At 44.0% G+C, this 27,366-nt stretch overlaps 1 protein-coding gene across 1 annotated transcript in view; it reads left to right on the top strand.

The window, feature by feature from the left end:
* The window catches only part of LOC145352354 (uncharacterized), a 57,528-nt gene that overhangs the window by 7,374 nt on the left and 22,788 nt on the right, over positions 1-27,366 (top strand). Inside the window, exons 3-4 of the mRNA XM_080202107.1 lie at positions 1,218-1,365; positions 4,715-4,903. Coding sequence (XP_080058233.1) covers positions 1,218-1,365; positions 4,715-4,903 — 337 coding nt within the window. The remainder of the gene's footprint in view (positions 1-1,217; positions 1,366-4,714; positions 4,904-27,366) is intronic.

Raw genomic sequence — 27,366 nt, forward strand, 5'->3', positions numbered from 1 at the left:
TTTTTTCATTGTTGGTGCTCAAAATAGTGAAGGTTCAGATTTATGAGCATTCTGAGAGCACATTCACTTCCAAGGCACACATGAGGACAGGCAGGGATGGTTTGGAGTTTGGAGAGGATAGGGGTCCAAAAAAGGGCCATAGTCACATTCTCATGAGCACCCAGGAATGGACAGTAAATACTTGTCTTGCCAGCAGTGCTCAAATCCCAGGAATATATATATTTTTGAAAGAATAATTCCTTCTGTGGTGTAATAGTTGAATGACTAAGGGCAGAATTTTTCCACTTGCCACGGGAATCGTAGTGGGCAGGACACGGACCATGCAAAGGCCCACTGACCTCAGGCAGGATTTTCTAGTTTTGGGGCAAGGGCGGCTGGAAAATCCCACCCCAATTCTCCATTCCCTCAGGATCTTCTGAGGTTGCAATTTTTTTTTGTATCATAAATCACTCATGCATGAAGAATGTAACAATTCCCAGAGACTCCCCCCACTCCCCCGTCCCCCACATTCTTTTTGGTTCTTGTTCTCCCAGTAGTTCCAAAGTCTAAGCTTGTGAGTTGTGTATGCCTTCCCAGAATAAGTCCAGTTCATCATAGGAAGCACAGTTGGCCCAGTACATCAAAGCAGCCTGAGGATGAGGAACAAGTGACCATTTACAGAAGTCCAGACTAGCTGGTGTCTTTAAGTTTCCATGCTCAAGATAAGCTGTGTTTTACTTAGAATCATAGAATCCCTACAGTGCAGAAGGAGGCCATTTGGCCCGTCAAGTCTGCACCGACCACAATCCCACCTACTATCTCCGTAACCCCCTGGGGAACTAGCATATTTACTGTGCTAGTCCCCCTGACACTAAGGGTCAACTTAGCATGGCTAATCAACCTAATCTGCACATCTTAGGACTGTGGGAGGAAACCAGAGCACCTGGAGGAAACCCACGCAGACATGGTGGGAACGTGCAAACTCCACACAGACAGTGACCCAAGAGCGGAATTGAACCCTGGTCCCTCGGTTCAATTCCGGTCTCGCGCTGTGAGGCAGCAGTGCTAACCACTGTGCCGCCATGCTGCCCTTGATAATTAATGCATATTAAATATATACATACACAGATTTACCACCTTATCAATTTATATTGTTGCTTTTTCATTTATGTAGTGGCAGAAAAGGCAACAAATTTAATAAGTGATGAGTGAAGTAATCCCTGTTGTGTTTGTAATAGTTTTACAGGGTTACATTTGCCAAAGATGTCGCTGAAGGAATTTTACTCACTTAACGAACTGCTGAAGGCAATGGGTATGACAGATGTGTTTTCCAATTACGCTGACCTTTCTGGAATACATGACGGTGATAGTCTAAAAGTATCTGAGGTAAAATATTGAAAAACCATCAATATTGAATTTGTTTCTTGTGCGCTAACAGATAGAGACACCACCCATATCATTGGAACAATATAGGTGTTATAAGTTACGCAGAACAGATGAATAATTATTATTGGAAGACTCAATTATGCCTTGGAGTTTAGTTGTGATCAACTCAACTCAAAGGCAGTTGGGGATGGGCTAAAAAAAATTCTCCTGCATGCCATTTTTCTGGAGTATCACTTCAAGAAAGATTTGGCCCTGCACTGCCTGAGGGAAACTTAAATGCAGATGTTCTGTACGCCACTAATTCTCTGACTCTTAAGTAGACTGAGTCCACATGTACTGAAAAATCAAGCAATCGTAGAATCCCTACAAATGAGGAAGGAGGTCATGTATCCCATCCTGTCTGCACTGACAACAATCCCACCCCAGGCTCTATACCCATAGTCCCACCCTGCAAATCCCCCTGACATTAAGGGACAATTTAGCATGATCAATCAACCTAAGCAGCACATCTTTAGATTGTGGGGGAAAGCCGGAGCACCTGGAGGAAACCCACACAGAGGCGGGGAAAATGTGCAAAGTCCACAGAGACAGTTACCCGAGACTGGAACTGAACCTGGGTCCCAGGCACTGGGAGGCAGCAATGCTAACAACTGTGTCACCATACTGCCCAAGAAGAATAACCGTTTTCACATTGTTAGCCTGCGTAAACCTTGGCCCAAAACCAGGGACAATCCGTGATCATAGATAACAATCTGCAATTGCTACAAGCAAACACATGGTCCATTGTTCCCTTGTATTGACATTGCCTAGTAATCTATGAAGCGACATAGGAATCCAGGCACCTAGCGTCACTGACCCACTATTGAGGAAAGAATACCAACCTCTAGGGCATGAAGGTGGATCTCTGGGAGCACTCTGGACTGAAAGATGAACCTTTTCAGAAAGAAGATGGATCTTCAGGAACATTCTGAGTCTGGAAGCATGCAGATGCTCCCCTCACCCACTGCTATGGTGTTCTGGGGTTCAGTGTTTCTGGAGTTCTTCATTCCAACTCCAGAAACAGCCCCAGGAATTGTTCAGGTTGTATTCACTGGAGTTCAGAAGAATGATTTGATCTGATTTGATTTGATTTATTATTGTCACATGTATTAACACACAGTGAAAAGTATTGTTTCTTGCGCGCTGTATGGACAAAGCATACCGTTCTTAGAGAAGGAAACGAGTGAGTGCAGAATCTGGTGTTACAGTCATAGCTAGGGTGTAGAGAAAGATCAACTTAATACAAGGTAAGTCCATTCAAAAGTCTGACAGCTGCAGGGAAGAAGCTGTTCTTGAATTGGTTGGTAGGTGACCTCAGAGTTTTGTACCTTTTTCCCGAAGAAAGTGGAAGAGGGAATGTCCGGGGTGTATAGGGTCCTTAATTATGCTGGCTGCTTTGCTGAGGCAGCGGAAAGTGTAGACAGAGTCAATGGATGGGAGGCTGGTTTGCATGATGGATTGGGCTACATTCACAACCTTTTGTAGTTCTTTGCGGTCTTGGGCAGAGCAAGAGCCATACCAAGCTGCGATACAACCAGAAAGAATGTTTTCTATGGTGCATATGTAAAAGTTGATGAGAGTCATGGCTGACATGCCAAATTTCCTTAGTCTTCTGAGAAAGTAGAGACATTGGTGAGCTTTCTTAACCATAGTGTCGGGGGATATAACTATAGTGAGGGGGGATCACTTAGAAACCAATGCAATTCTAACAGGGCTAGACAGGATGAATACATAAAAGAATATTCCCATGGTGGGGGTGTCCAGAACCAAAGATCATAGTCTCAGGATACAGGGTAGACTGTTTAAGTTTAAGTTTGTTTATTAGTATCACAAATAGGCTTACATAAAGACTACAATGAAGTTACTGTGAAAATCCCCTAGTTGCCACACTCCAGCACCTGTTCGGGTACACTGAGGGAGAATTTAAGATGGCCAATGCACCCATCCAGCACGTGTTTCAGACTTAGGACAGAGGACTTAGGCCTTAGGTTTAGGACAGAGATGAGGAGAAACCTCTTCACCCAGAGAATGGTTCGCCTTTGTGGAATTCTTTGTGAGAATGGTTGTGGAATTCACTACCACATGAGGTAGATGAGACCAAAACTTTGTGGGCTGAATTTTCCCATCCCACCCATCACAGGAATCTAGGCGAGCAGGACACACGTCATGCAAGTGTCTATTGACCTTAGGCATGAATTTCCAGCCTTGGTAAGAGCAGTTAGGAAAACCTACCCTCTATGTTTTCAAGAAGCAGTTAGATATAGCACTTGGGGTGAAGGGATGCAAAGGACATGGGGAGAAGGCAGGATCAGGCTATTGAGCTGGATGATCAGCCATTAAGAATGGAAAGTAGGCTCAAAGGGCTGAATGGCCTCTTCCTGCTCCTATTTTCTACGTTTCTATAAGTTATGAGGCCTGCACAGCATGATATTCCCGGCGTGGTTTCAACTGGCATGTTTTCCTGCAGAGGTTCAGGCGTGGGTGGAAGGTCCCAGTTCGGGTCCTCTGTGGCGTCCCATTAGCCAGATGCCAATCTGTTTAATGACAACCTCCAGCAAGTTTCCCATTCCTCCATGGTGGGAACTAACGGAAGATAACACTAGAAATTCACATCCGCCAAATCCCACCCCACCCAGCATTGAAAATGGCAGCCGGGCCATGGGAGAACTCTGCCCACTTGCTGGAATTTTACCAGCACACCTGCCCTGGAATGGGGGCAGGCGAGGCTCGCCGAACGGCATTCTCCATTGGTCTCAGATCTTACAAGCTTCAGGTGGGGTGAGGCAGTAAAATTCCGGCAACTGTTTCGGTGCTGTGCATACTATGATTCAATTCACGGTGACACAGTGGTTAGCGCCGCTGCCTCACAGGGACCAGAGTTCGATTCATATCTTGGGTCACTGTCAGAGTGAAGTTTGCACATTCCCCCGTGTCTGCGTAGGTTTCCTCCGGGTGCCCTGGTTTCCTCCCACAGTCTGAAAGATGTATGGGTTAGGTTGATAGACCATGCTAAATTTCCCCTTAGTGTCAGGGAGATTAGCAGGGTAACTACGTACGGTTGAGGGTATGGGGACTGTGGTCGGTGCAGACTCAATGGGACGAATGGCCTCATTCTGCACTGTAGGGATTCTATGAATTCTATGATTCAATTCATGAGATTTCGCATCTAAAGAATCTCAAGAATATTGTTTCTAAATTACTGGATTTTCTAGTTGCTGGGTTATAAAGACTGGTGTCAGAAGAGCGTATGAAACTTGAAAAATGCAAGCTGCTTCTATTAATCAGATTTCATGATTCCTTGTTCTTGTAGGTGACACATGAGGCAGTGCTGAAGATCGATGAAAAGGGAACAAAAGCCACAGCAGCTACGGAAGTTGAAGTTGTCCTAACGTCACTAGCTTTTGACCAAGTATATATATTTAATAGACCTTTCTTCCTACTAATTTCTGACTACAATATCAATCAAGTCTTATTTGCAGGGAGAGTAATGAATCCCACTGTTTGATGCAGCAAGCAATTAATTGACAAAAATTGCATCTCCATAAATGGGAACCAATGAAGTTACTTTCAACCACTGTTAACATAGAGTTTGAAGATTAGCCCTCATAATAAGTTAGTGAATTTTCTTTACTGTAGGCCCAGCCTTTTGTGAAGTCAGATAAAGCTATCTTTGACAATAATAAATGCATCAGACTTATTTCAAATATAGACTTATTGTTGTTCCTGCTAGGCCAACTCACCTTGAATTACTTCCATTAAAATAAAAAATACATTCTGAACTTTCCAGTGGCGTTTGCAGTTTGTTTTACTGTACTGTTCTTCATGAACCAGTGTCTGGTTAGCATTTTGTTTTTGCTTTGTTGGGTGACTGAAGGACTGGAAGAACTAATCACAATTTTCATAGAATCCCTACAATCCAAAAGGAAGCCATTCGGCCCATTGAGTCTGCACAAACCACACTCTCACCCAGGCCATAACCCCATGTATTTACCGTCCTAATCCCCATGACACTAGGGTCAATTTAGCATGGCCAATCCACCTAAACTACCCATCTTTGGAGTGTGGGAGGAAACCAGAGCACCTGGAGCAAACGCACGCAGGCACGGGGAGAATGTGCAAACTCCACACAGACACTGACCCAAGCTGGGCATTGAACCTGGATCTCTAGTGCTGCGAGGGTGCAATGCTAACTACTGTGCCAACGTGCCGCCCATCCTTTTAACAGGATGATACCTATCCAGGCTGCAGAATCACACCTTTTCACACACAATAGGTGGGATTTTATGGCCTCGCTTATCCGGAAACCTGCCCGAGATCAGCGGATCTTTCCATTGTCCACCCCTCACCTGCTCCCATTCCCATAGCGGGCGGGGCAGGAAAATTCTGGCCAATGATTTTGCACTTCTGTAAATCATTAACTAAAAGGACCTGTCCATTGAAAAGAATGACCACAGAAACATGGGATAGCAAGTACAGAAATGGCCAGTATCATTGGGTTGTGTGCCTATGAGCAGATACAGGAACATCACTGCTTTTTTGACAAAGGCAGCGAATGTAGAGATAAAACAATTGCAAATTGCTCCACAGATGCTGTCAGACCTGCTGAGATTTTCCAGCATTTTCTGTTTATGCAGCAAATAAGTGTTGTTACTTCAAAAAAAAGGGATGGCAGTCACAGTGGCTTCTTTTGTAACCTATTATATGATCAATGATAGCAAGAATCTCATGGTGAATAAAATGTTCCTCAGTGGCTTTCATAATTGAAGTTGAATACCACTTAGTGTCTCTGAACTGAACATAACATTGCTGTCTCTGTACACTGCTGTGCTTTCTTTACATACACTGATCAGCCAACTATAAGAATGAATGCTAAATGTAAGCAATTGATTTAACAGCAAGGAGCATTGCTCACAACTGATATTATAAAAATCCAAATCAATTCTAAAAATCAAACTCAGGATGGGATTCCCCAGCCATGCCTGTGGTTGGGATTCTCCAGTCCTCCTGCAATGAATGGAGATTTGGCTGAGTGCCAGATTTTCCATTCTCGCTGGCAGCCATGGTGGGGTGTCTGACATCGGAAATTCCAGCTGCTAAATGGTTAACTCTGGTGAGGGCATACTGTGCATGTGCAAAAGAAGCTATGTCACAGCAATGTCTTTCAATCAGAGGGCTTCTGGCTTTAACTACCCTTATTTTATAGATTCGCTACAATGCGGAAGCAGGCAATTTCGCCCACCAACTTTGCACTGACAACAATCCACCCAGGCCCTACCCCCACAACTTACTTACCCTACTAGTCCCCCTGACACTAAGGGTCAATTTAGCATGGCCAGTCCACCTAACCTGCACGCCTTTGGACTGTGGGAGGAAACCAGAGCACTCAGTAGGAACCCACCCAGACACGGGGAGAATGTGTAAATTCCACACATGCAGTCGGCCAAGGTTGGAATTGAACCTGGGTCCCTGGCGCTGTGAGGACGCAGTGCTAACCGTGTCAGCCCATTTAATCTTTGCAAATCATTAGCATGTAAATAAATATCCTTTGATCAAAGACCATTGCCTCCAGCAAGATCTCTTCTAGAATAAGAAGCTAACAAATCCTGAGACAAACACAGGATAACAGACTAAACATCAAGTCAAAATGAACTTGAAATCAAGAAAGAAGAAACACTCATGCTCAGAATCATTGGGATCTAGATTGAAGTTTTGGGTACTGTTAGCTACAACTGACACATCCACCAGAAATGTGGCAGCTATATATAAAAGGTATAAGATCCTATTCTTATAATTAAATTCTCAATGTTCTCTGATCAGCGACTTATGTTTTAATTCAATAATTCATAAGTTTAAGATATCAATAATTAGTCACAATGACCAAATTTAAACACATCTTAAAATTATCAGACAAGCAGACCCCATGTCCAGCATCTTCAGCTAGTCGGGTGGCACGTAGGCACAGTGGTTAGCACTGGTGCCTCACTGAGCCTGGCACTGGTGCCTCACAGGGCCAGGGACCCAGGGTCGATTCCCGGCTTGGGTCATTGTCCGCGCAGAGTCTGCACGTTCTCTCTACGTCTGTGTGGGTTTCCTCCAGGTGCTCCGGTTTCGTCCCACAGTCTAAAAAACGTGCTGGTTAGGTGAATTGGCCATGCTAAATTCTCCCTCAGTACACCTTAACAGGTGTCAGTATGAGACGACTAAGGGATTTTCACAGTAACTTCATTGCAGTGTTAATGTAAGCCTACTTGTGACACTAATAAACTTTATTAAGTTGTGGAGAATTTCTGTGTCTGCAATTCTTCCACGACAGAAGCAAATTAGTTTCATTTCATTTTGTGGACGGGGTATTGCAGAATGACAAATTGGATTGTTTCCATATAATTTCCACATTGCCTGTTTCTCCAACTTGGGCAAAATTTAAGAACTTACTGACCATCCCTGTTGCCAATTTATCAACTTTTAATTGTAATGAAGAAAAATGATACCCAGAGATAGAAATCATCCAGAGAGCAAAAGTCCATCACTGACACCTTCTCAACAACAACGGGTGGACATTGGCAGCAAGAACCAAATCCCCAAAATGACTGTTTTCATTAAATCTAAAGCAGTTAGATTTATGTAATGTCTTATTACACCTCCAAAGGAACTCAAGCTAAATGGCTCCAATTGCATACACAATGGTAGGTTCTCAAAGGTTACCAATGTTAATGGGAACCAGAGCAATGGAACAGTTCAGGTTGTCCTTAGAGGATGCGAATGGAATAATTTTCCTTAACGTGCACTTGATGAAGGGATTTTTTCACATCGTAAAGACCTCAATGTTCTCCTCTTTTGTCAGGCCTGTCAAATGTCCTGAAACAATTAGCCCACTCGGGGTAATTCGTTGCAATATTAATTTGAAACAAAGCCCGGATATTAATTTGAAGTTTGATCTGGGTGGTTGTTCAGAGAGTGGGATTGTGTAGGGGTAATGCGCAAGGTACCAGTGGGTTGGAATCTGCAACCCCAGCTCTGATTGAAGTAAGACATTCCCACTTCAAGCTCTGTGTGGAGTTTGCACATTCTCCTGTGTCTGTGTGGGGTTTCTTCTGGGCGCTCCAGTTTCTTCCCACAGTCCAAAGATATGCAGGTTAGGTTAATTGGCCATGTTCAATTACCCTTAGTGCCAGGGGATTAGCAGGATAAATACGTCGGGTTATGGGAATAGGGTCTGGGTGGGATTATGGTCGGTGCAGAGTCGATGGGCTGAATGACCTTTTTCTGCACTGTAGAATTCTACGCCTATAAACTAGCATAAAGTGCACCTGCATGATCTGATATCAGCTCTTTTATAAGGGACAATGTACAAATTAATGGATTTACAAAGAACCGGGCAGTACCCAGATTTACTTATTTTCTTACGTCGACACTGCAATGAAGTTACTGTGAAAATCCCCAAGTTGCCACACTCTAGTGCCTGTCCGGATACACTGAGGGAGAATTTAGCATGGCCAATGCATCTAGCCTGCACCTATTTCAGATTGTTGGAGGAAACCCATGCAAACACAGAGAGAATGCGCAGACTCTATGCAGACAGTGACCCAAGCTGGGAATTGAACCTGGGTCCCTGGCGTTCTGAGGCAGCAGTGCTAATCACTGTGCCACCAGTGAATTGGAATCTGCAAGCCCAACTCAGATTGAGTACATTCCCACCTCAAGATTTCATGTCTATGAAACTAACACGAAGAAAGGGACAATGTATGAATAAATGTATGTTAAAGTTGGGCAGGCTTAGATTTATATCTTTGGAGTATAGGAGAGTGAGGGGTGATCTTGTAGTGGTGTACAAGATCATGAGAGGCATGGATAAGGAGAATGCACTCAGTCTTTTTCCCAGTGTTGGGGAATTGAGAACAAGGGGGCGTAGGTTTAAGTTAGGAGGGGAAAGAATTAATGGAAGCCTGAGGAACAACTTTTTAACACAGAGGGTGGCATGTATGTGGAATGAGCTGCTGGACGAAGTGTTGAGGCAGGGGCATCGACAACATTTAAAAGGTATTTGGATAGATACATGGATAGGAAAGGTTTAGAGTGATATGGGCCAAATGCAGGCAAATGGGTTACCTTAGATGGGCATTTTGGTTGGCATGGACTAGTTTGGGCCCAAAGGCCTGTCTCCATGCCAGAGATTCTTTGATTCTATGATTAAGCCGGGCGGCACATAGATTTGCGGTAATCGAGGGCTAAATATCAACCAGGAAACAAGGGTTAACTCCTCATCTTCTAAATATTGCCATGGGATCTTCCACATCGAGCAGCCAGGGCCACAGTTTAACCTCGTCAGTAAGGCAACACCTCTCACAATGCAGCGTTGCATTAGCAGGTTGATTTAGATAAAGTTCATTTATTAGTCACAAGTAAGGCTTACATTAACACTGCAATGAACTTACTGTGAAATTCCCCTAGTCACCACAGGCCAGTGCCTGTTTGAGTCCATGTGCCTAACCAGCACGCCTTTCAGACTGTGGGAGGAAACCAGAGCACCCAGAGGGGATCCACACAGACAATGTGCAAACTCCCACAGACAGTGACCCAAGCCAGGTCATTGTTGCTGTGAAGCAACAGTGTTAACCACTGTGCTACTGTGCCACTCATTACTGTGTCCTACTAATAACTTACTAATTGACAGGCAAGACTGCTACAGTCTGAGCTGGAGCTGTCACATGAGTGTGAATTTCTAGTAATACAATGAGACTATCATCAGATCACTAATAAAATCCTTTGCTTATAATTAAAGGGGATAAAAGATTTATGCTTTCTAGGTGACGAACTGCTGCACACCTGGACTGGTTGCTTGCAATTCCTCTGTGATAACCTCTAGGACTTGCATGGGGAGTCACTGATCGACCTCCCTGTAGGACTCATTGAATATAGGCTCCCTGAGGATTGGTAATTAACCAAGCATGTGGAGCTCGTATACTGAGTCCTGTATAAAGCAGGCCCCTGAGTGGGTCCATTATTCTACTGCTCCGGTTGGGATCTGTTGTGTTCACTATAGGCTTGTGGGTTTTGCTTCACTTTGTTTTGTGCAATAAAGCACAGTTCCTTTACAGCCTCCTCCTGGAGTGATTATATCCTCCTAACAGATTTCCGACCAGAAAAGATACAAGGGGGCTGAGGCAGCCTTTAATCAAGTGCCTCTGAGGAATAAGAACATCATATTTTCCATCTAGTTGTGACTGGTGGATCACAAACCTCGAGCACAATGCGAAGAGGCAACAGCTGAAGCCAGTAAATCCTCAGCTGTATTGTCTCTGGTACTGTTCAATGTCTCTCAATAACGGTTGGTTGAATTTTTGGGGCTTCCTGATGGGTAGACCTGGGCCAGCCAGTCTGGGAAATGGCTGCTTGCTGTTGCTGTTGTGTCATTTCCATTCCACTGGGGCTGTCAAGTTGGCCATTTGGAGATGGCGCACAGCTGCCCAAATAAGGAACGCTAACAGGCATCCATTGTTCATTTTCAATTGAAGTGGGCACAGGCTGCAAGGTGGACAATGCCCACTCTACCCAAGTATTAGCTGCTGGTTAGGCTGAAGAAGAAACAGGTAGGTTTGGCTTGATTTTAGTGGGGCTGGGAGGAGCAGGATTGTCCCTCCGTGCTTCACAGAACCAGGTGTTTCCACTCTGACTCGCAGTTGTTCCAAAGATCTGAGACCCTCGTTCAGACCAACCATCTTCTGGTCCAGAGAGCTTCTGCATTGACATATACATTAACCTGAAGCAGCAGCCCTACAATCTTCTCTCCATGGGCAGCACGGTGGCATAATGGTAAGTACTGCTGCCTCATTGTGCCAGGGACTTAGGTTCGATTCCTGGCTCGGGTCACTGTCTGTGTGGCGTTTGCACATTTTCCCTGTGTCTGTGTAGGTTTCCTCTGGGTGCTCCAGCTTCCTCCCACAATCTAAAATAATTTAGCTAAATTCTCCCTTAGTGCACCTGAACAGGTGCTGGAGTGTGGCGACTAGGGGATTTTCATGGTGGCTTTGTTCTAGGCCTACTTATGACGCTAATAAATAAAAAAACTTCTTAAAAAATCTTCTGTGTAGTGGAGATGGCGGGGTTGGAAGGTGCTGCTAAAGGAGCTTTGGAAAGTTGGCTGGTTTGCACGATGGACTGGGCTATGTATCTTGGGCAGAGCAAGAGCCACACCAACCTGCGATGAACCAGAAAGGATGCTTCCTATGGTGCACGCCACCGCCAGCTCACAGATCCCCTCCTCTGCCTGTTTAGGCCGGAGTCCTGACTTGGACCAGAGGCAGCCTCTCGGCAGTTGGCCTCCACTCTGTCACCCCAGATAAGACTTCCAGGGACGCGATGGCCACAGCTATGGCCATGAGTGAGCTTTCAGTTTTTATAGTGCTGCGGACCTTGAGGTCTCCCACCTGCCTCAGTAACATCCTCCTCTACCAGTGGGTTTACTGGCCGCACGTCACAGCAGACCCCCCCACCTCCCCCCGCCACTGAGTGGGCTTCCCACTTCCCTGGTCTGCCTGCTGTCTTGAATTGAGCAGGACTCCCAGAAGCAACTTTGACTGGGAAGATGTCCCTGTCAAGGCCAGTTTGGATTCCTGACCTGAACTGCAAACCAAGAAGGATAATCTAGCCACCTATGTTTAGGCATTTAGGCTATTTTGGGTATATCTCCAAATGTTTGCCACTAAACCCCAATCAATACATTTTCGTACACTTAAATGAATTATCATATAAAGTGGGATTTTGAGCTATTGGAGAAATTAGGCCATTTGGTTCCCATTCATTTGCAGTGACTCCTAGTATGTTAAGTATATAGTACAGAACAAAAGCAGTTTATATAGTATATAGACATCATCGACTAAATTCTTACACATAGAACATAGAAAGAAACCCTACAATGCAGAAGGAGGCCATTCAGCCCATCAAGTCTGCACTTACAACAATCCCACCCCAGGCCCTATCCCCACAACCCCACACATCCCTCTAACCTACACATCCCAGGACACTTTGGACAATTTAGCATGGCCTATTCACCTAGTCTGCACATCTTTGGGAGGAAACCGGAACACCTGGAGGAAACCCACACAGATACGGGGAGAACGTGCAACTCCACACAGGCAGCGACCCAAGCCGGGAATTGAACCGGGGCCGCTGGAGCTGAGAGGCAGCAGTGCTAACCACTGTGCCACCATGTCACCCAACTGTACATAACTATACATAACTGTATATCTTTTATGAAACATAATACAGAATTAATCTAAAAATGGGGTCATTCTAATTGAAGTGACCAGCTTTATATTTCACACACACAATGAATCTTTAACCAGATTAATAGCTTTATTGTTTGCCTGGGAAATACTAATCTGTTTATCTAAGTGGGTCACTTTAACACCTTATTATTTTAGCTGGTGAAAACGTTACTCGTTACTACTTCAAGCGTGACCTCACTACTCCAGTATCTCCACCCCCATTTCACAATTCCAAACAAGCTAATATTACCCAGCTCTGCTCAAAATGGCCTGGCTGGCCAATGGCATTCAAAAATTAACCATTTAACAGGAATTAACTTTATTATTTCTTTCACTACTTCATGGAAAAATTGTAGATTTTTTCTTTGCTCAGCTTAGTTTCAAGTTTATTTGTGTCACAAATAGGCTTACATTCACACTGCAATGAAGTTATTATGAAAATCCCCTTGCCGCCATGCTCTGGCACCTGTTCGGGCACACTGAGGGAAAATATAGCATGACCAACGCCTCTAACTAGCACCATGTTAAGCTTACTGGTCTATAATGTTTTGTTTTCTCTCTACCTCCCTTTTTTGACTATATTGGAGTGATGTTAATGATCCTCCAATCTGTAGGGACTGTTCCAGAGACTATAGAATCCTGGAAGATGACCACCAATGTATCCACTATTTCTAGGACCATTTCCTTAAGTACTCTGGGATGTAGATGATCAGAATGAGAGAGGTGAAGAAACTAACGTGGCCGCTATCACACCAGCACTTCCCAGTGAAGAGATCACAGGCTGGGCATGAGCTGGAACGGAAATTCTGAAGTCAAGGGAAAGGGGGAAAAGACTATGTGGGATGAAATGAGTAGAAGAACAGTTGAGTATCACATTCAACTTGTAATTCATTGAGGTGGGAGGAATGAGTAAAGGAATGAAACCCTGATTTTTGCTGAGGACTGATCGTTTGGGGTCAGAGAGATGGAAATCAGTGGGAATAGTGAAGATACAAAGAGAAAAGGAATGAGATCAGAGGAAGGGCTGAACTCAAAACAAAGCAAAGAGAACGGGAGAATCAGGGGATGCATTATTATCCCAGCGTCTTTGAAGAATGTGGTCCCCCCACCTGAAAGGAAGAGAAAGATTTTTGCACAACGCACATGGGCAGCATGATAGCACAATGGTTAGCACTGCTCTCTCACAGCGCCAGGGATCCTGGTTCAATTCTGGCTTTGGGTCACTGCCTGTGTGGAGTTTGTACCTTCTCCCCATATCTGTGTGGGATTCCTCCGGGTGCTTCCTCCCATGCAGGAGATTAGCCGGTTAAATATGTGGGCTTGCGGAGATAGGGCCTGGGTGGATTGTTGTTGGTGCAGGCTCGATGGACCAAATGGCCTCCTTCTGCACTGCAGCAATTCTAAAGGGGGAAAGGGAACTGAAGATGGGGATGACTCTGAAATAAAGTGTGCTGGTGATGCTGAGGAGAAAGCGCAGATGGTCATGGAAAGCTATCTCTCATGAGGCAATATGAGCAGTGACCAGAATAGCACTGAGTATTAAGAGATACTAATGATCATTTGCAGAGGAAGGCGGAAGTTAGAATGGAATCACATGGCATGGGTTGGAGCTGAGCCTGTTGCCGTCAAACTGAGTTTTAGAAACAGATTAACAAACCCAAGAAAGCAGACAGATAGCAATGAAAACATTACACAGATACTTCATAATTCATTCAAAAAAGGAAGAATGCCAAAAGATTAGCAGATAGCTAATGTAATTCTTGCACTCAAGAAGGAGACAGAGAATGCCTCGGGGATTATAGACCAGTCAGTTTACCATCAGTGGTAATGAAAATGGAGTCCCTATGAAAGGAGAGAATAGAAATAAAAAACATAAAAATAAATAGTGTGAATTACAAAAGTGAAAGTCTTGCTTGATCAATAAAGGCGGGGGGTAATAGAGAGAGCAGATACTGGTAATACAGTAGATGTAATCTATCTGGATTTTCAAAGGCCCCATAATAGACTAATGAAAACAGTCAAAGAATGAGGATTCAGTGAGTATGTGGCAGAATAAATAGGTAGCTGGTTTCAAGACAAAGACAGAATGGAAATAGTGAGTAATTTGTGGCAAAAGTGTGAAGTGGTGTTCAATTAGGATGAGCGCTGGGACCACTGTTCAAATTTGCATTAACGATGTTGGCTTTGGAATCAAAAACAGAATTCCTAAATTTGTTGTGATAATATGTTATATATTATGTATAACATATATCACAATAATATACATACATAATATGTATGACTCTCCTTTCTCACATATATTTCATCCCCTGCTTTCCAGCAAATAGAAAACAATCTTCATTTGTTGTAAAATTGCTTGCTGATTCAGTATCGGGTGCTTCCAAGTGGGGCAGCACGGAGACATAGAGTGTGGAGTTTGCCCATTCTCCACATGTCTGTTTGGGTTCCTCCGGGTGCTCCGGTTTCCTCCCACAGTCCAAAGACATGCGGGTTAGGTGCATAGGCTATGCCGAATTGCCCCTTGGTGTGCTGGGATGTGTAGGTTAGAGGGGTCAGCGGGGTAAATATGTGGGGTTACAGGGTTAGGGCCTAGGTGGGATAGTTGTCGGTGCAGACTCGATGGGCCGAATGGCTTCCTCCTGCACTGTAAAATAGGTTGTGCATCTGGATAAATAAAAGGCTTAAAAGATGAATAGCGCTAGAGATCACCAAAGCATAGCCACTCCAGCACTTATATCATGTGACTCCCAATGTTTTGCCTCATGCAGAAAAATATTCAGCATTGAGGATAATTGGCTAAACCCTGACCAGGAAGTTTTTGCATGAATAGAAAGATTTAGGAAGTGTGGTCAACTTAGTTAAGAAGACATACAACAAACTGAGCGCAGGAATAATTCCTGAATGGCTTCAAACATGAAATTTGCATTCTGAGTCGGTAGCATGGGTGGCACGGTGGCAGTGTTAGCACTGCTGCTTCACCCTGCCAGGGAACCGGGTTCAATTCCCGCCTTGGGTCACTGTTTGTGTGGATTTTGCACGTTCTCCCTGTGTCTGAGTGGGTTTCCTCCAAGTGTTCTGGTTTCCTCCCACTGTCGAAAGATGGGCAGTTTAGGTGGATTGGCCGTGTTAAATTATCTTTCAGTGTCAGGGGGATTGGCAGGGTAAATGCGCGGGGTTATGGGGATAGGGCCTGAATCGAATTGTTGTCAGTGACTTTGATGGGCTGAATGGCCTCCTTCTGTACTGTAGGGATTCTGTGATTCATGGCTTATATCCTTGAGCTACATTGGATTGGCACAGTGGCATAGTGGTTAGCCCTGTTGCCTCACAGCACCAGGGACCTGGATTCAATTCCAGCCTTGTACGATTGTCTGTGTGGAGTTTGCAAGTTCTCCCTGTCTATATGGGTTTCCTCTGGGTGCTTTGGTTTCCTCCTACAATCCAAAATTGTGAAGGCTAGGTCGACTGGCTGTGCTAAATTGGATATTGGCCTTCATAATGAGAGAATTTGAGCAGGAATATCTTGCTCCAATTATACAGGGCCTTGGTACTGTGTGCAGTTTTAGTCTCCAAATCTGAGGAAGGATGTTCTTGCTATAGAGGGACTACAGTGAAGGTTTATCAATCTAATTGTTGGAATGAAGGAGGAGAGGTTGAGTCAGTTAGGATTTCATTTTCTGGAGTTCAGAAGAATGAGGGGGGATCTCATAGCAACCTATCAAAATCTAATAGAATTAGACAGAGTAGATGCAGGAAGGATATTCCTGATGGTGGTTGAGATTAGAGCCGGGGCCAATAATCTATGGATAAGGGGTAAACCTTTTAGGACTGAGATGAGGAGAAATTTCTTTATCCAGGAAGTGATGAGACAGTGGAATTCACCACCACAGAAAGCAGTCGAGGCAAAAGCATTGTATATTTTCAAAAAGGAGTGAGATATAGCTCTTATGGCGATGTGGTGGTACAGTGGTTAGCACTACTACCTCACTGCTCCAGGGACCTGGGTTCAATTCCACCCTTAGGTGATGGTCTGCGACGGGTTTTCACATTCTCCCCATGTCTGTGTGGGTTTTCTCTGGGTTCTCCGGTTTCTTCCCACAGTCCAAGCTGTGAAGGCTAGCTGGATTGGCCATCCTAAATTGTCCTTTAGTGCCCAGAGATGTGTCGGTTAGATGAATTAGCCATGGTAAATGTGGATTACAGGGATTGGGTGGGGGCCTGGTTAAGATACTCTCTCAGAGAGTCAGTGCCGATTTGATGGGCTGAATGGCCTCTTCTGCACTGTAGGGATTCTATGATTCCATGATTCTTAGACCAAAAAGGATTAAAGGATATGGAGGAAATCGGGATCAGACTATTGAGTCGGGTGGTCAGCCATGATCATTCTGATTGGTGGAGCAGACTTGAACAGCCGAATGGCCTACTCTTGCTCGAATCTATATTCTAGATTCTATCCCCTTCCCACTCCCTGATTGGTTCCCTGGGTTACGTGGCCCTTACTCTACAGATGGATCCTTAAAGGGAAAATCGCCATAATTCCTCAAACAATGTCATCCGAATAGACTATCTGGTCACAACCACATTGCTGTTTGCAGGAGCTTTCTGTGTACTACATCACAACAGTGACCACACTTCAAAAACAAAGTACGTCATTGGGTATAAAGCGCTTTGAGATGTCCAGTGGTTGTGTGACTGTCAGTCTACCTGTCTGCCTATCTACTCTCTCCCTCTCTCTTTTTTTTGTTTCTCTCGACTACTGAGGCAATAATTCATTGTGGATCTTTCAGATGAACATTTAAACCATCTGTCTGCTCTAATGCTTAAAATCAATGAAAAACCAGGAATTCCTCCTCTGTCTTAGACAATATTTCACCCACAGCAAACACATTAACTGTCATTTGCATTCCTGCTGTCTCTGAGATCTCGCTGTGTTTACTTGCTGCTGAATTTTACAACAAAAGCAACAGCAGATTCAAAACATCAACAATTGTCTCTGAAGTGGTCTGGGACACCCTGAGGGCTTGAAATGTGCTATATAAATATAAATTGGACTATAACTATAATGTCATGGAAGACCAGAGAATTACAATGCACCTTATCATACCTGCCAGAAGCATATCAAAGCACTTAGAATATGTTACCTTGAAGCACAGTGACTGTTGACAGTGGATCTAGTGGAGAACAAATTGGTAGAAGCGCTCATTTTCTTACTTATCATGTACTTTCAAGTGGGGCGGCATGATGGCACAGTAGTTAGCACCGATGCCTCACAGTGTCAGGGACCCACGTCCAATTCCAAACTTGGGTCACTATCTGTGTGGAGTCTGCACGTTCTTCCCATGTCCTGTGTGGGATTCCTCCAGGTGCTCCAGTTTCCCCCCACACTCCAAAGATGTGAGTTCAATAATTCATAAATTTAAGGTATCTATAATTAGTCACAATGACTCAATTTAAACACATCTTAAAATCAGCAGAAATGCTGACCCCATGTCCAGCATCTTCAGCTAGTCGGATGGCAAGGTGGCACGGTGGTTAGCACTGCCACCTCACAGCACCAGGGATCCGCTGTCGATTCCCGGCTTGGGTTGCTGTCTGTGCAGAGTCTGCATGTCCTCCCCGTGTCTGCATGGGTTTCCTCCGGGTGCTCCAGTTTTCTCCCATAGTCTGAAAGGCATGCAACTAAGGTGCATTGACCATGCTAAATTCTCCAAGTGTACCCAAACAGGCATAAGAGTGTGGCAACTGGAGGGATTTTCACAGTAACTTTGTTGCAGTGTTAATGTAAGCCTACTTGTGACACTAATAAATAAACTTAAACTTTTCTTCAATTACATATGCACTAATATCATCAGACAAAATAATATCTGAAAATAACAATTTACTTTTCTAAAAAACTGATGTAAATTTAAACGTCTTATCAAGATTTGCGTACACCCCCACATTTGTTTTAAAGCACATTTGAACAAGCATCAGCAGAAGTATCCACTTAAAGGATTTAAACTCGGTGTCATAGCCTGTGCAAAATATCACCTTGTTAATAATTTTCAAGCAGTGTTCAAATGTTTCAGTGGCATCTAGTTCCATGGGCACCTACTCCAATCAGCTTGGATCATGTAGATCAAGCCCAAGACAGGAGGCCCTGTCTTGTCAGCTTGGATCAGGACTGTCCCAACTTGTTGGGACTCTGAATTGGCCTTAATTTGACTTGATTGGATTGGAATAAAGTAAACAAAAAAAATCTAGTTCCATGGGCAGTTACAAATTGTATCACTGAGACTAACAATGCACCCACACGACACACAAATGCCTTTACAAAGCCATCTAGAACATAAATCAGATGCCAACCTCTGAAGGAACACTGGAGAGGAGTAAGGTGAGGCTACACCAATGGTGGCATGGTGGCCCAGTGGTTAGTACTGCTGTCTCCCAGCACCAGGTTCAATTCTGACTTTGGGTGACTGTGGAGTTTGCACATTCTACCCAATGTCTGCATGGGTTCCCTTCAGGTGCTTTCTCCCACAAAAATGTGCAGGTTATGTGGATTGGCTACGCTAAATTTCCCCTTAGTATCCCAAGTTATGTATAGGTTAGGGGAATTAGTGGGATAAGTATATGGGGATAGGGCCTGGTAAGATGCTCTGTTGGAAGACTTATTGGGCCGAATGGCCTCTTTCTGCACTGTGAGGATTTCATTCTATTCTAAGAATACTTCATGTAGGAAGTCTTTCATTCTGGAGTCATATTAAACCCTGACATTGGAATTAGGCTGCATTTACATTATAAGTGCAGACATTAATACTTGACAAAGTGGTTCATGCTGACAACACAATTATAGTGTAAATACATCCTGAATAATTTGTAACTGAGTAATCATTAGTCTTTCCCCTGTTGAATTTTTGGTTTAAATGTCTTTGCTTTTTTGTTTAAAATGAGAAGTCCGGGGTGGTGGGTGTTTGCCAAGTTCATAAAGCAGATGAAGAGGAAAAAGCAGGTAAATTAGAAACTATTGGTTAAGCAGACTCTGAGGAAGGGGAGAAACTCCACCATCTTGATATCCAGGGAAAGAATGAGTTACATTTGGAGGAACACAATTAGTCTTTCTTTCAAAGCAATACGATGCAGGGAGGAAGAATATGTTCCCTATCAATAGTTCATCTAGAGGACAAGAGAAGAAAGTTCAGACTTGAGGGCAATCCCTGACTTTACACAAATGTACTGGCTTCATATTGGGTGACACAATTCTTCTATATTCCTAAGAACCTAAAAAACAGGAGCAGCAGTTGACCAGATCAGCCCATCTCACCATGCAATAAGGTCATGGCTGAACCCTCCCATCAACTCCACTTTCTTTCCCCTATTCCCATTAAACATCATTCCCTTAGTGCGCAAAACAAAATGATCATGGCTTTGAATATACTCATCAAAACATCTCCCAGAGCTGGAGATTTCCAAAGATTTGTTCCCTTCTGAAATTTCTCTTTGTCGCATGAACGACCCTCTATCCCACGACTAGGGTCCCTCGTTTGGAGCCTTCAGCCAAAGGAAGCAGTCTCTCAGCATCAACCCTGGCTAGCTTTCAAAGAATCTAACATTTCAACAAGACCAACTCCCATTCTTCTCAACTTCAGAGAAAATCAGCGTATTCTACTCAATCGTTCATAGGACAACCATCACATGACAGGAATCAATACAGTGCACGTGTATTGCACCCCCTCAGAGTCAAGTATATCCTCTCTTAAGGAGGATGACTTAAGGAAGCCATCTTTAAAACAGCATGGGTTTCTTCATTGGTTAGTCTTCAACATTCCTTCTATCCCCACAGAAGATGACTGATAGCATAAGATTTATAACTACAATATCCCACTTAAAAGGTGTAGCAGGATATACACAAACCTGTATTATTTGAGACTATTAAAACAAGTAGATCAGTTTAAAATAGGGATCACAGAGTGGCTTATATATATTAAGGGTATCACAATGTGCCTCAGTTATATATCATATGAAGTTATTGTTTGTATAAGCACATATATAATCATTTTTGTACAAGTATTATGGATTTACACTGTATTTTTGTATTTTCTTTTGTTCTTTGACCAACAAGCAGTTTACCCCTTAGCATAATGGGAAATAAGTTTAATTAGGCAGACCACATTCCTTTGGAACAATGAAGCATAGAGCATATACCTTATTACCAGAGGCAGGCCAGGCAGCTTTAAGCAACCAAAGTTATTGAAATGAAAAGAAGGAGTCAGCTAGTAGCTGTAATGAATAGATGTATTCAAGCTCCATCGATAAGAAGATAGAAAACAGATCAGAGAAGATGACTCCTTTTTAGTTTCCAGGTGTTAGGAGCGACCTTTGAACCTACCAGATTTCTGTAGGTAAGGTTACGAGGTAACAGGGGGAAAAACATCTGGGTTTGGTTGACCAATGAATGCCTAACTCTGCTGGAAGGTAGAATGCTATTGGCCAAAGTAAATAAAGTATATTAATGTAATTGGACCATCCAGTTTAGATGACAAGTGAGGTGAGAAGATCAAATCTTCAGAAATGTATATGTGTTGTGCTCATATGATGAAGCATCAGAAAGAAGTTGAAATCCTCTGACTATCTCTTTCCCAATTGGTTGGTTAAATAAAAAACGTCTTTAAGTCTTTCGCAAATCTTTGTGTTTGCTGAGATCGGCTGAATGTAAGATCACCCCAGTGGGACACCCTGAGAAAACCCCCTTACAAAAGGTTATACAGAATGATAATACTTCAATGAAATAGGTGACATATTATGAAATTAATATTTTGAGATCAGTGGAATATTATTTTCGTTCCATTAACATTGTCAAATATCCGCTACTGATATATGTGTAAAGTTCTCTTCTGTTTAGGAAAGCTGAATTGGAGTCAGGTGGGTACTAAACAATGTGAACATGGTTCTGGTTAGCTACAATCTGAATGATAACCCAGAAGGGTAGATGCCATATAAGCACATCTTTAATTGAACTGGAGCTATGGAATGACGCCCATCATTATGCCACAGTGGCACAGTGGTTAACACTGCTGCCTCACTGCTGCCAGGGACCCAGGTTTGATTCCGGACTCGGTTCTCCCCATGTCTGCATGGGTTTCCTCCGGGTGCTCCGCTTTCCTCCCACACTTCAAAGATGTGTAGACTAGGTGGATTGGCCATGCTAAATTGCCCCTTTGTGTTCCAAGATGTATAGGTTAGGGGGATTAGTGGGATAAATGCATGGGGTTATGGGGATAGGGTGGGAGGTGAACCTAGATAAGATGCTCTGTCAGAGAGTCACTGGAGACTCAATGGGCCAAATGGGCTCCTTCTGTACTGTGGGGACTCTGTGATCACTTCGAAACATTGAAACTCCTAAGAATGGGGGCTCCATAAATGTTCCCAAATGTACATAAGCAAAGCCTTTTGTTCAGCAAGAGATTGAAGCATATAAATGCTCTGAAAATGTATTAAGTGGCATTTTATATAAGAATTTGATCTTATGAATGAAAAATTGTAACTGCTAACAAAATGTGACCTGTAATACCTGAGTTATTCATATTTCATGATCTATCGTCAAAGAGAAAAGTAATTGGCGTTGCAACGTACTCAATATTCTTTACATCTAATCGGGAATACTTATCTGTCAGTTTGTTCCACTACGAACAACAGTCTTTGTTTAAAACTACCCCCACTTGTCATAAAAGTTGCTCATAACTTTTCCTCATGAACTCTGAAACAAATAGCAATTTTCTTCATCTTTTCAATATCAGCAATTAAGTTGATTTATTCATTCGCCTCTGGATGTTCATTTTCTTTCCAGTAAAGGAATCGGTGAAGTAAAAGTGACTTAATCTGAGATGGAAATGCAGACGATTATTCACCTGATCTGAGACTGCTTGGCACCTGTATTTATTTATGGGTCACTGATTTTTTTTTGTGCTATTGTTAGTAATCAATATACTCATAAAAACCTTCCTTTAAACCTCCTGGTTTCCATGTCAACTGCCTATGTTTAATGGTTCCTGCTTCTCTCATTATTGATAGGGACAAAACATAAACCTATTCTTGCAAACCACGTTAGATTACAATGGTAGGGATGTAGTCATGAAGACTGCACGTGTGGATAGGTGGGTTGGCAGGGAAGGGGGTGAGGTAATGGGCTTCATGATATCAAAAATAAAGACTGAATAATGCTGGAGAAATATACTCAGCTGGTCAGACGGCACTTGTGGGTAGAAAAGCAAAGTTAATAGGTGAAATTTTCCAGCCTTTCCCAATGGTGGATCTTCTGATCCTGCCCGAGGTGTGACTCCCCCGTCATGGGTTCCCCAGAGATGAAGGGGAATGAACAACAAGAAAGCCTGTTGACTGTTAAGGGATTTTCTGATCCTGCTACCTGCATCGCTGAAAAACATGCCGTGGGAGAGGGGTGAGGGTGAAAAATCCCACCCAATGGCCAGAATTAGAGGCAGGCTAGGCTCGGAATATGGCTTTCTCCATTGGCCTCGGGCTGCACCTTATGGACGCGCCAGTAAAACTCCTCACAATGTTTCAGGTCGATGACCTAGAATCGGAAAACTCTATCCAAAGCAAACCAGGTGAGGAAAGAGGGGAATGGAGGATGAACAAGAGGGAGGTGATCAGGTGGAAGGCAGGACTGGTTAAATGCCAAAAGGAATGATGGTGCAAGGCAAAAGGGCATCAAGTTAAGAAGCAAAAGGTAGGCCCAGGGGAGCAGCAAATGACAATAGCAGAATCATTGTCAAGGAAGCAGTGGTGCATTGTCACTCAACTAGTAATCTCGAGATTCAGGGTAATGTTCTGCGGACTCTGGTTTGAATCCCACCACTGCAGATGGTCACATCTGAATTCAATTTTAAAGAACTGGAATTTATAGTCGAATGATGACCGTGAAACCATTGTCAATTGTTGTAAAAATCCATCAGGTTCACTAATATCCTTCAGGGAAGGAAATCTGCCACCCTTACCTAGTCTGGCCTACATGTGATTCCAGAGCCACAGCAGCGTGGCTGACTCTCAAATGCCTCTGAAATGGAGGGCAGTTAGGGATGGGCAATAAATGCTGGCCCAGCCAGAGATGCCCACATCTTGTGAATGAATAAATAAAAACACCTTCTAAAGAAAGTTGTTAAACTCATTTAAGATCAAAACTGTTTCCTGATGATGGATGTGGAAACAATTGATGATTTCAAAAGAAATAGGTCGGAAACTTGAAAGGAAATAAACCTACAGGACTGATGTGGGGTAAGGGAAATGGGGCTGACTGGATTGCTCTGTGGGGAGTCAGGGTGGATTTGATGGGTCAGACAGCCTCCTTCTGCACCATCAATTACTGCTGCCATCAGTGCTAAGGCTGGAAGGTTGTAATGCCAAACTGAAAGATGAGAGCCATCATTTTACACAATGAAAACAAGCTTGCGCCTGACTGACTCTCTTATTCATCCTCCATTCCCCACTTTCCTCACCTATTCGGGTGATATTGCACTGGAAGGTCCTTAGCTGTTGTCCTCTGGCCTGGAAGGGTGCGTCCAGCATCATGGCTGAGCACTCCTCAGTCGTCACGGCCTCCTCAAATGTGACAGTCACTGACGGAGGGGTGGAGGACCTGTTTGTCCTTTTCCAAAGCGCCCAAAGAGGAGCCCACAGAGATAACTTGTCCAGCAGGGTAGGGGTCATTTGAACCTCTCTGATCACCACAGACAGACAGACATTATCAGGGAGGCTATCATCCAGCCCTCACACTAGCTGTGATCTCATTGCCTGGCTGGGAGCTTGCAGGTCTGAGCACAACCCTCCTTCAGCTGCTGGAACTGCTCTCCACAACAGTAGCCGCTCTCTCAATGGAGGAGGTTGTACGCTTGGAGCTCAGGGTCAATGCAAATCTCACCCTCTGCATGGATTCCTCTACGACAGAGACTATGGCACAGACCTTCTGTCAGATCTCTCCAGGCTTTTCTTTGTTCTAAAGTTTTGTACAATATTGAACTTAGGATTTATAACTTGGTTAATCTAACATCCAAAGATGTTTATCATAAAATATTTTTTAAAAAACACTCTGCTGAGAGTACAATATCTTTACAAAATCTCCAAAATATTTCACAAGTGACCTTGCCGAGAAGTACATAGGAGGTGACACAATGAACCAATGAAAGGAATCTCCTTGAACATTATCTGCTAGCTTTTATCTGTGTGTGCTGTTTGGACTTAGCAGGATGCCATCACTTTGTGAAATTCAAATAATGACTTCAATAATTCTCCCAGGTTGCACAGTTTAAGCAAACATCTGTTTATTGAACTAGCTCACTAGCTGCTGCAGAGATCTTAAACCAGTTTGGGTACAAAAACTTAACTCATTCTGTGACACAGCTACAATTGTTCTGAATAATTTAGACTCATGCAATCCTATCACGTATCAGCGAATCGCAAAGCTTTCCTTACTGTGCTGAAAGAGGCCATTTGGCCCATTAAACCTGCACCAACAACAACCCCACCCAGGCCCTATCCCCATAACCTCCACATTTACCCTTATAGTCCCTGACACGAAGCATGGCCAATCTGCCTAACCCGCATATCTTTGGAGTGTGAGAGGAAAGCAGAGCATCCAGAAGAAACACACGCAGACACGGGGAGAACATGCATGCTCTGCACAGTCACCTGAGGCTGGAATCGAACCTGGGTCCCTGGCGCTATGAGGCAGTAGTGCTAATCAGTGTGTAACCATGCCACCCCTGTCAAAGTTTTGCTTTTGATAAAGTTTGATTTTAATTGAAATCAAGGTGTGGATCATTCTGGAACACAGGGCTTCTGTAACTGGAAACAAATGGTTCATGTGACTTTATTTATTGGGTTTTTCTCTGAGGATGTTGGGTTTCACCTCCATCGCTGGATTCTCCCAGGGTAGGGCATCACTGTTGACTGGTTGGACAGTGAGATCCATCAACAGGAGGGGCTTCCAGTCTCTATGGCCGTAACAAAAACTTCTTCAATGGAAGCTGCTGTGACCCCTAAGCTGCCTCAGTTCCCCATCTCAACCCCCACAGTGCATGGGTGGACACAGGGAAGAAGAGAAATATCTGGAAGACATGGCTATTCACCCCTCTTTGGGAGCCCTAGACAGGGGCACAGTAGCAATACAACCAGCACCACCTGCTCAGTAGGACCCCTGCTGGTCAGGACACTGAAAATCTGAAGATACGTTTGCAATTTCGCTATCCAGACTAGCCAGCACTGGCACTCCTCAGCCCCCAAGAGTGTCAGTCATCATGGTGGTCTATTGCATTTTCCATAACATTGTCCTCCAGAGAGGTGTGGACTTTGAGAACAGCGAGGCTTTGGAGTGAGGCTCCTCATCGAAGAATGGGAGGAACTCAACTCACGAAGGAGCAAAGCTCTGAAAGCTAGTGGTGTTTGCTACCAAATAAAGCTTTAGACTTTAACCTGGTGTTGTGAGACTTCTTACTGTGTTACTTCTTATTGTGTTTACCCCAGTCCAATGCCGGCATTTCCACATCAGGAACAGGTAGTGACAGACGAGGAAGAAGTGGTGATGGAGCGAGATGACACTGAACAGAGATATCCACTGCTGCTGACTGAGGTGCCTGGGCATGGCTCTGGGTGTAAAGGACTCACGAGAACACCTCAAAGGACAAGGATTTTATGATTTAGTCGCATTTCAACTCAGCCCCTTTCACCCGAGTTGGAGGACATGACATGGGTCTGAGATACCTGTGCTCAGACATGTATGGAAGACACAGGCTGGAATGTCTAATCACTTACCACTGATGAAGGAAACGTACCTGCCTGGAAGATATGCACTCACCATGGAGGATCCCATTATACCTTTCATCACCTCAAATCACTTCTCACCTCATGTCGGAGTTCCAGCGGTCTGGCTAAAAGTATTATTATTTATACATTTTACATAAAGGAAAATGGTAGACAAAGACAGTAAGAAGACAGTCCAGTGACCCACTTAGTGTTCTGCAGGACCTGGTGGCTTCCTTCTGTCACCCTCTGCAAAGAGAAGCCCCCTGCTTTCCCTCACAGCCTCCAACATTAGTTCCAGGACCATGGACATCAGGTCTTCAGCTCTCCTGTGGCATCTCCCTTCCATCTTGTGCAGTGGGAGATTTTGTCACAAGTGGCAGCCCTCTGTCTCAAGACAGTCAGCAGCCTCAGTGATGGCTGCTGTAGGTGTCTAAAAGAGACCCGTCCTTTACCTGGCCTCCTCCCATTCCCACCCTCACTGGCTCTAACTGGATAGCAAACCTGTCTCCACCTTGATCAAAGGCCGCCCTGCGTGAAAGTATTAACTTTTCCGGCGGAGTTCCAGATTCGAAAACAAAGCCAGTTCTTTTTTCCCAGGTCTGTGGTGAAATTTCAGCCGTTTGAGTTTTCCTTATGCCCTGTGTTCCTTCGTACCATAAGGAAATTTAGCTGCACTACACACAGTCTCCCAATCCAAGCCATCATAGTGATTGTAAATTATCAAGGTCACCGCAGTCCTCAACTTCTTTGCTTTCGTCTCCTTCCATATCAGCAATGACGGTTAGTCTGCAGTCCACGCCTCTGTTAACCAGGGTTTGAGGATGTATGAGGAGGGTTAACATTGTGCACATTGAGCAGGAATGGTCAGCAAATGTGAGTAAGAGGATGAAGTCTTGTCAAGGAC

This window comes from Carcharhinus amblyrhynchos, chromosome 14 (genome assembly GCF_965287045.1).
Source record: "Carcharhinus amblyrhynchos chromosome 14, sCarAmb.v2.hapA, whole genome shotgun sequence".
NCBI classification, from domain to species: domain Eukaryota; kingdom Metazoa; phylum Chordata; class Chondrichthyes; order Carcharhiniformes; family Carcharhinidae; genus Carcharhinus; species Carcharhinus amblyrhynchos.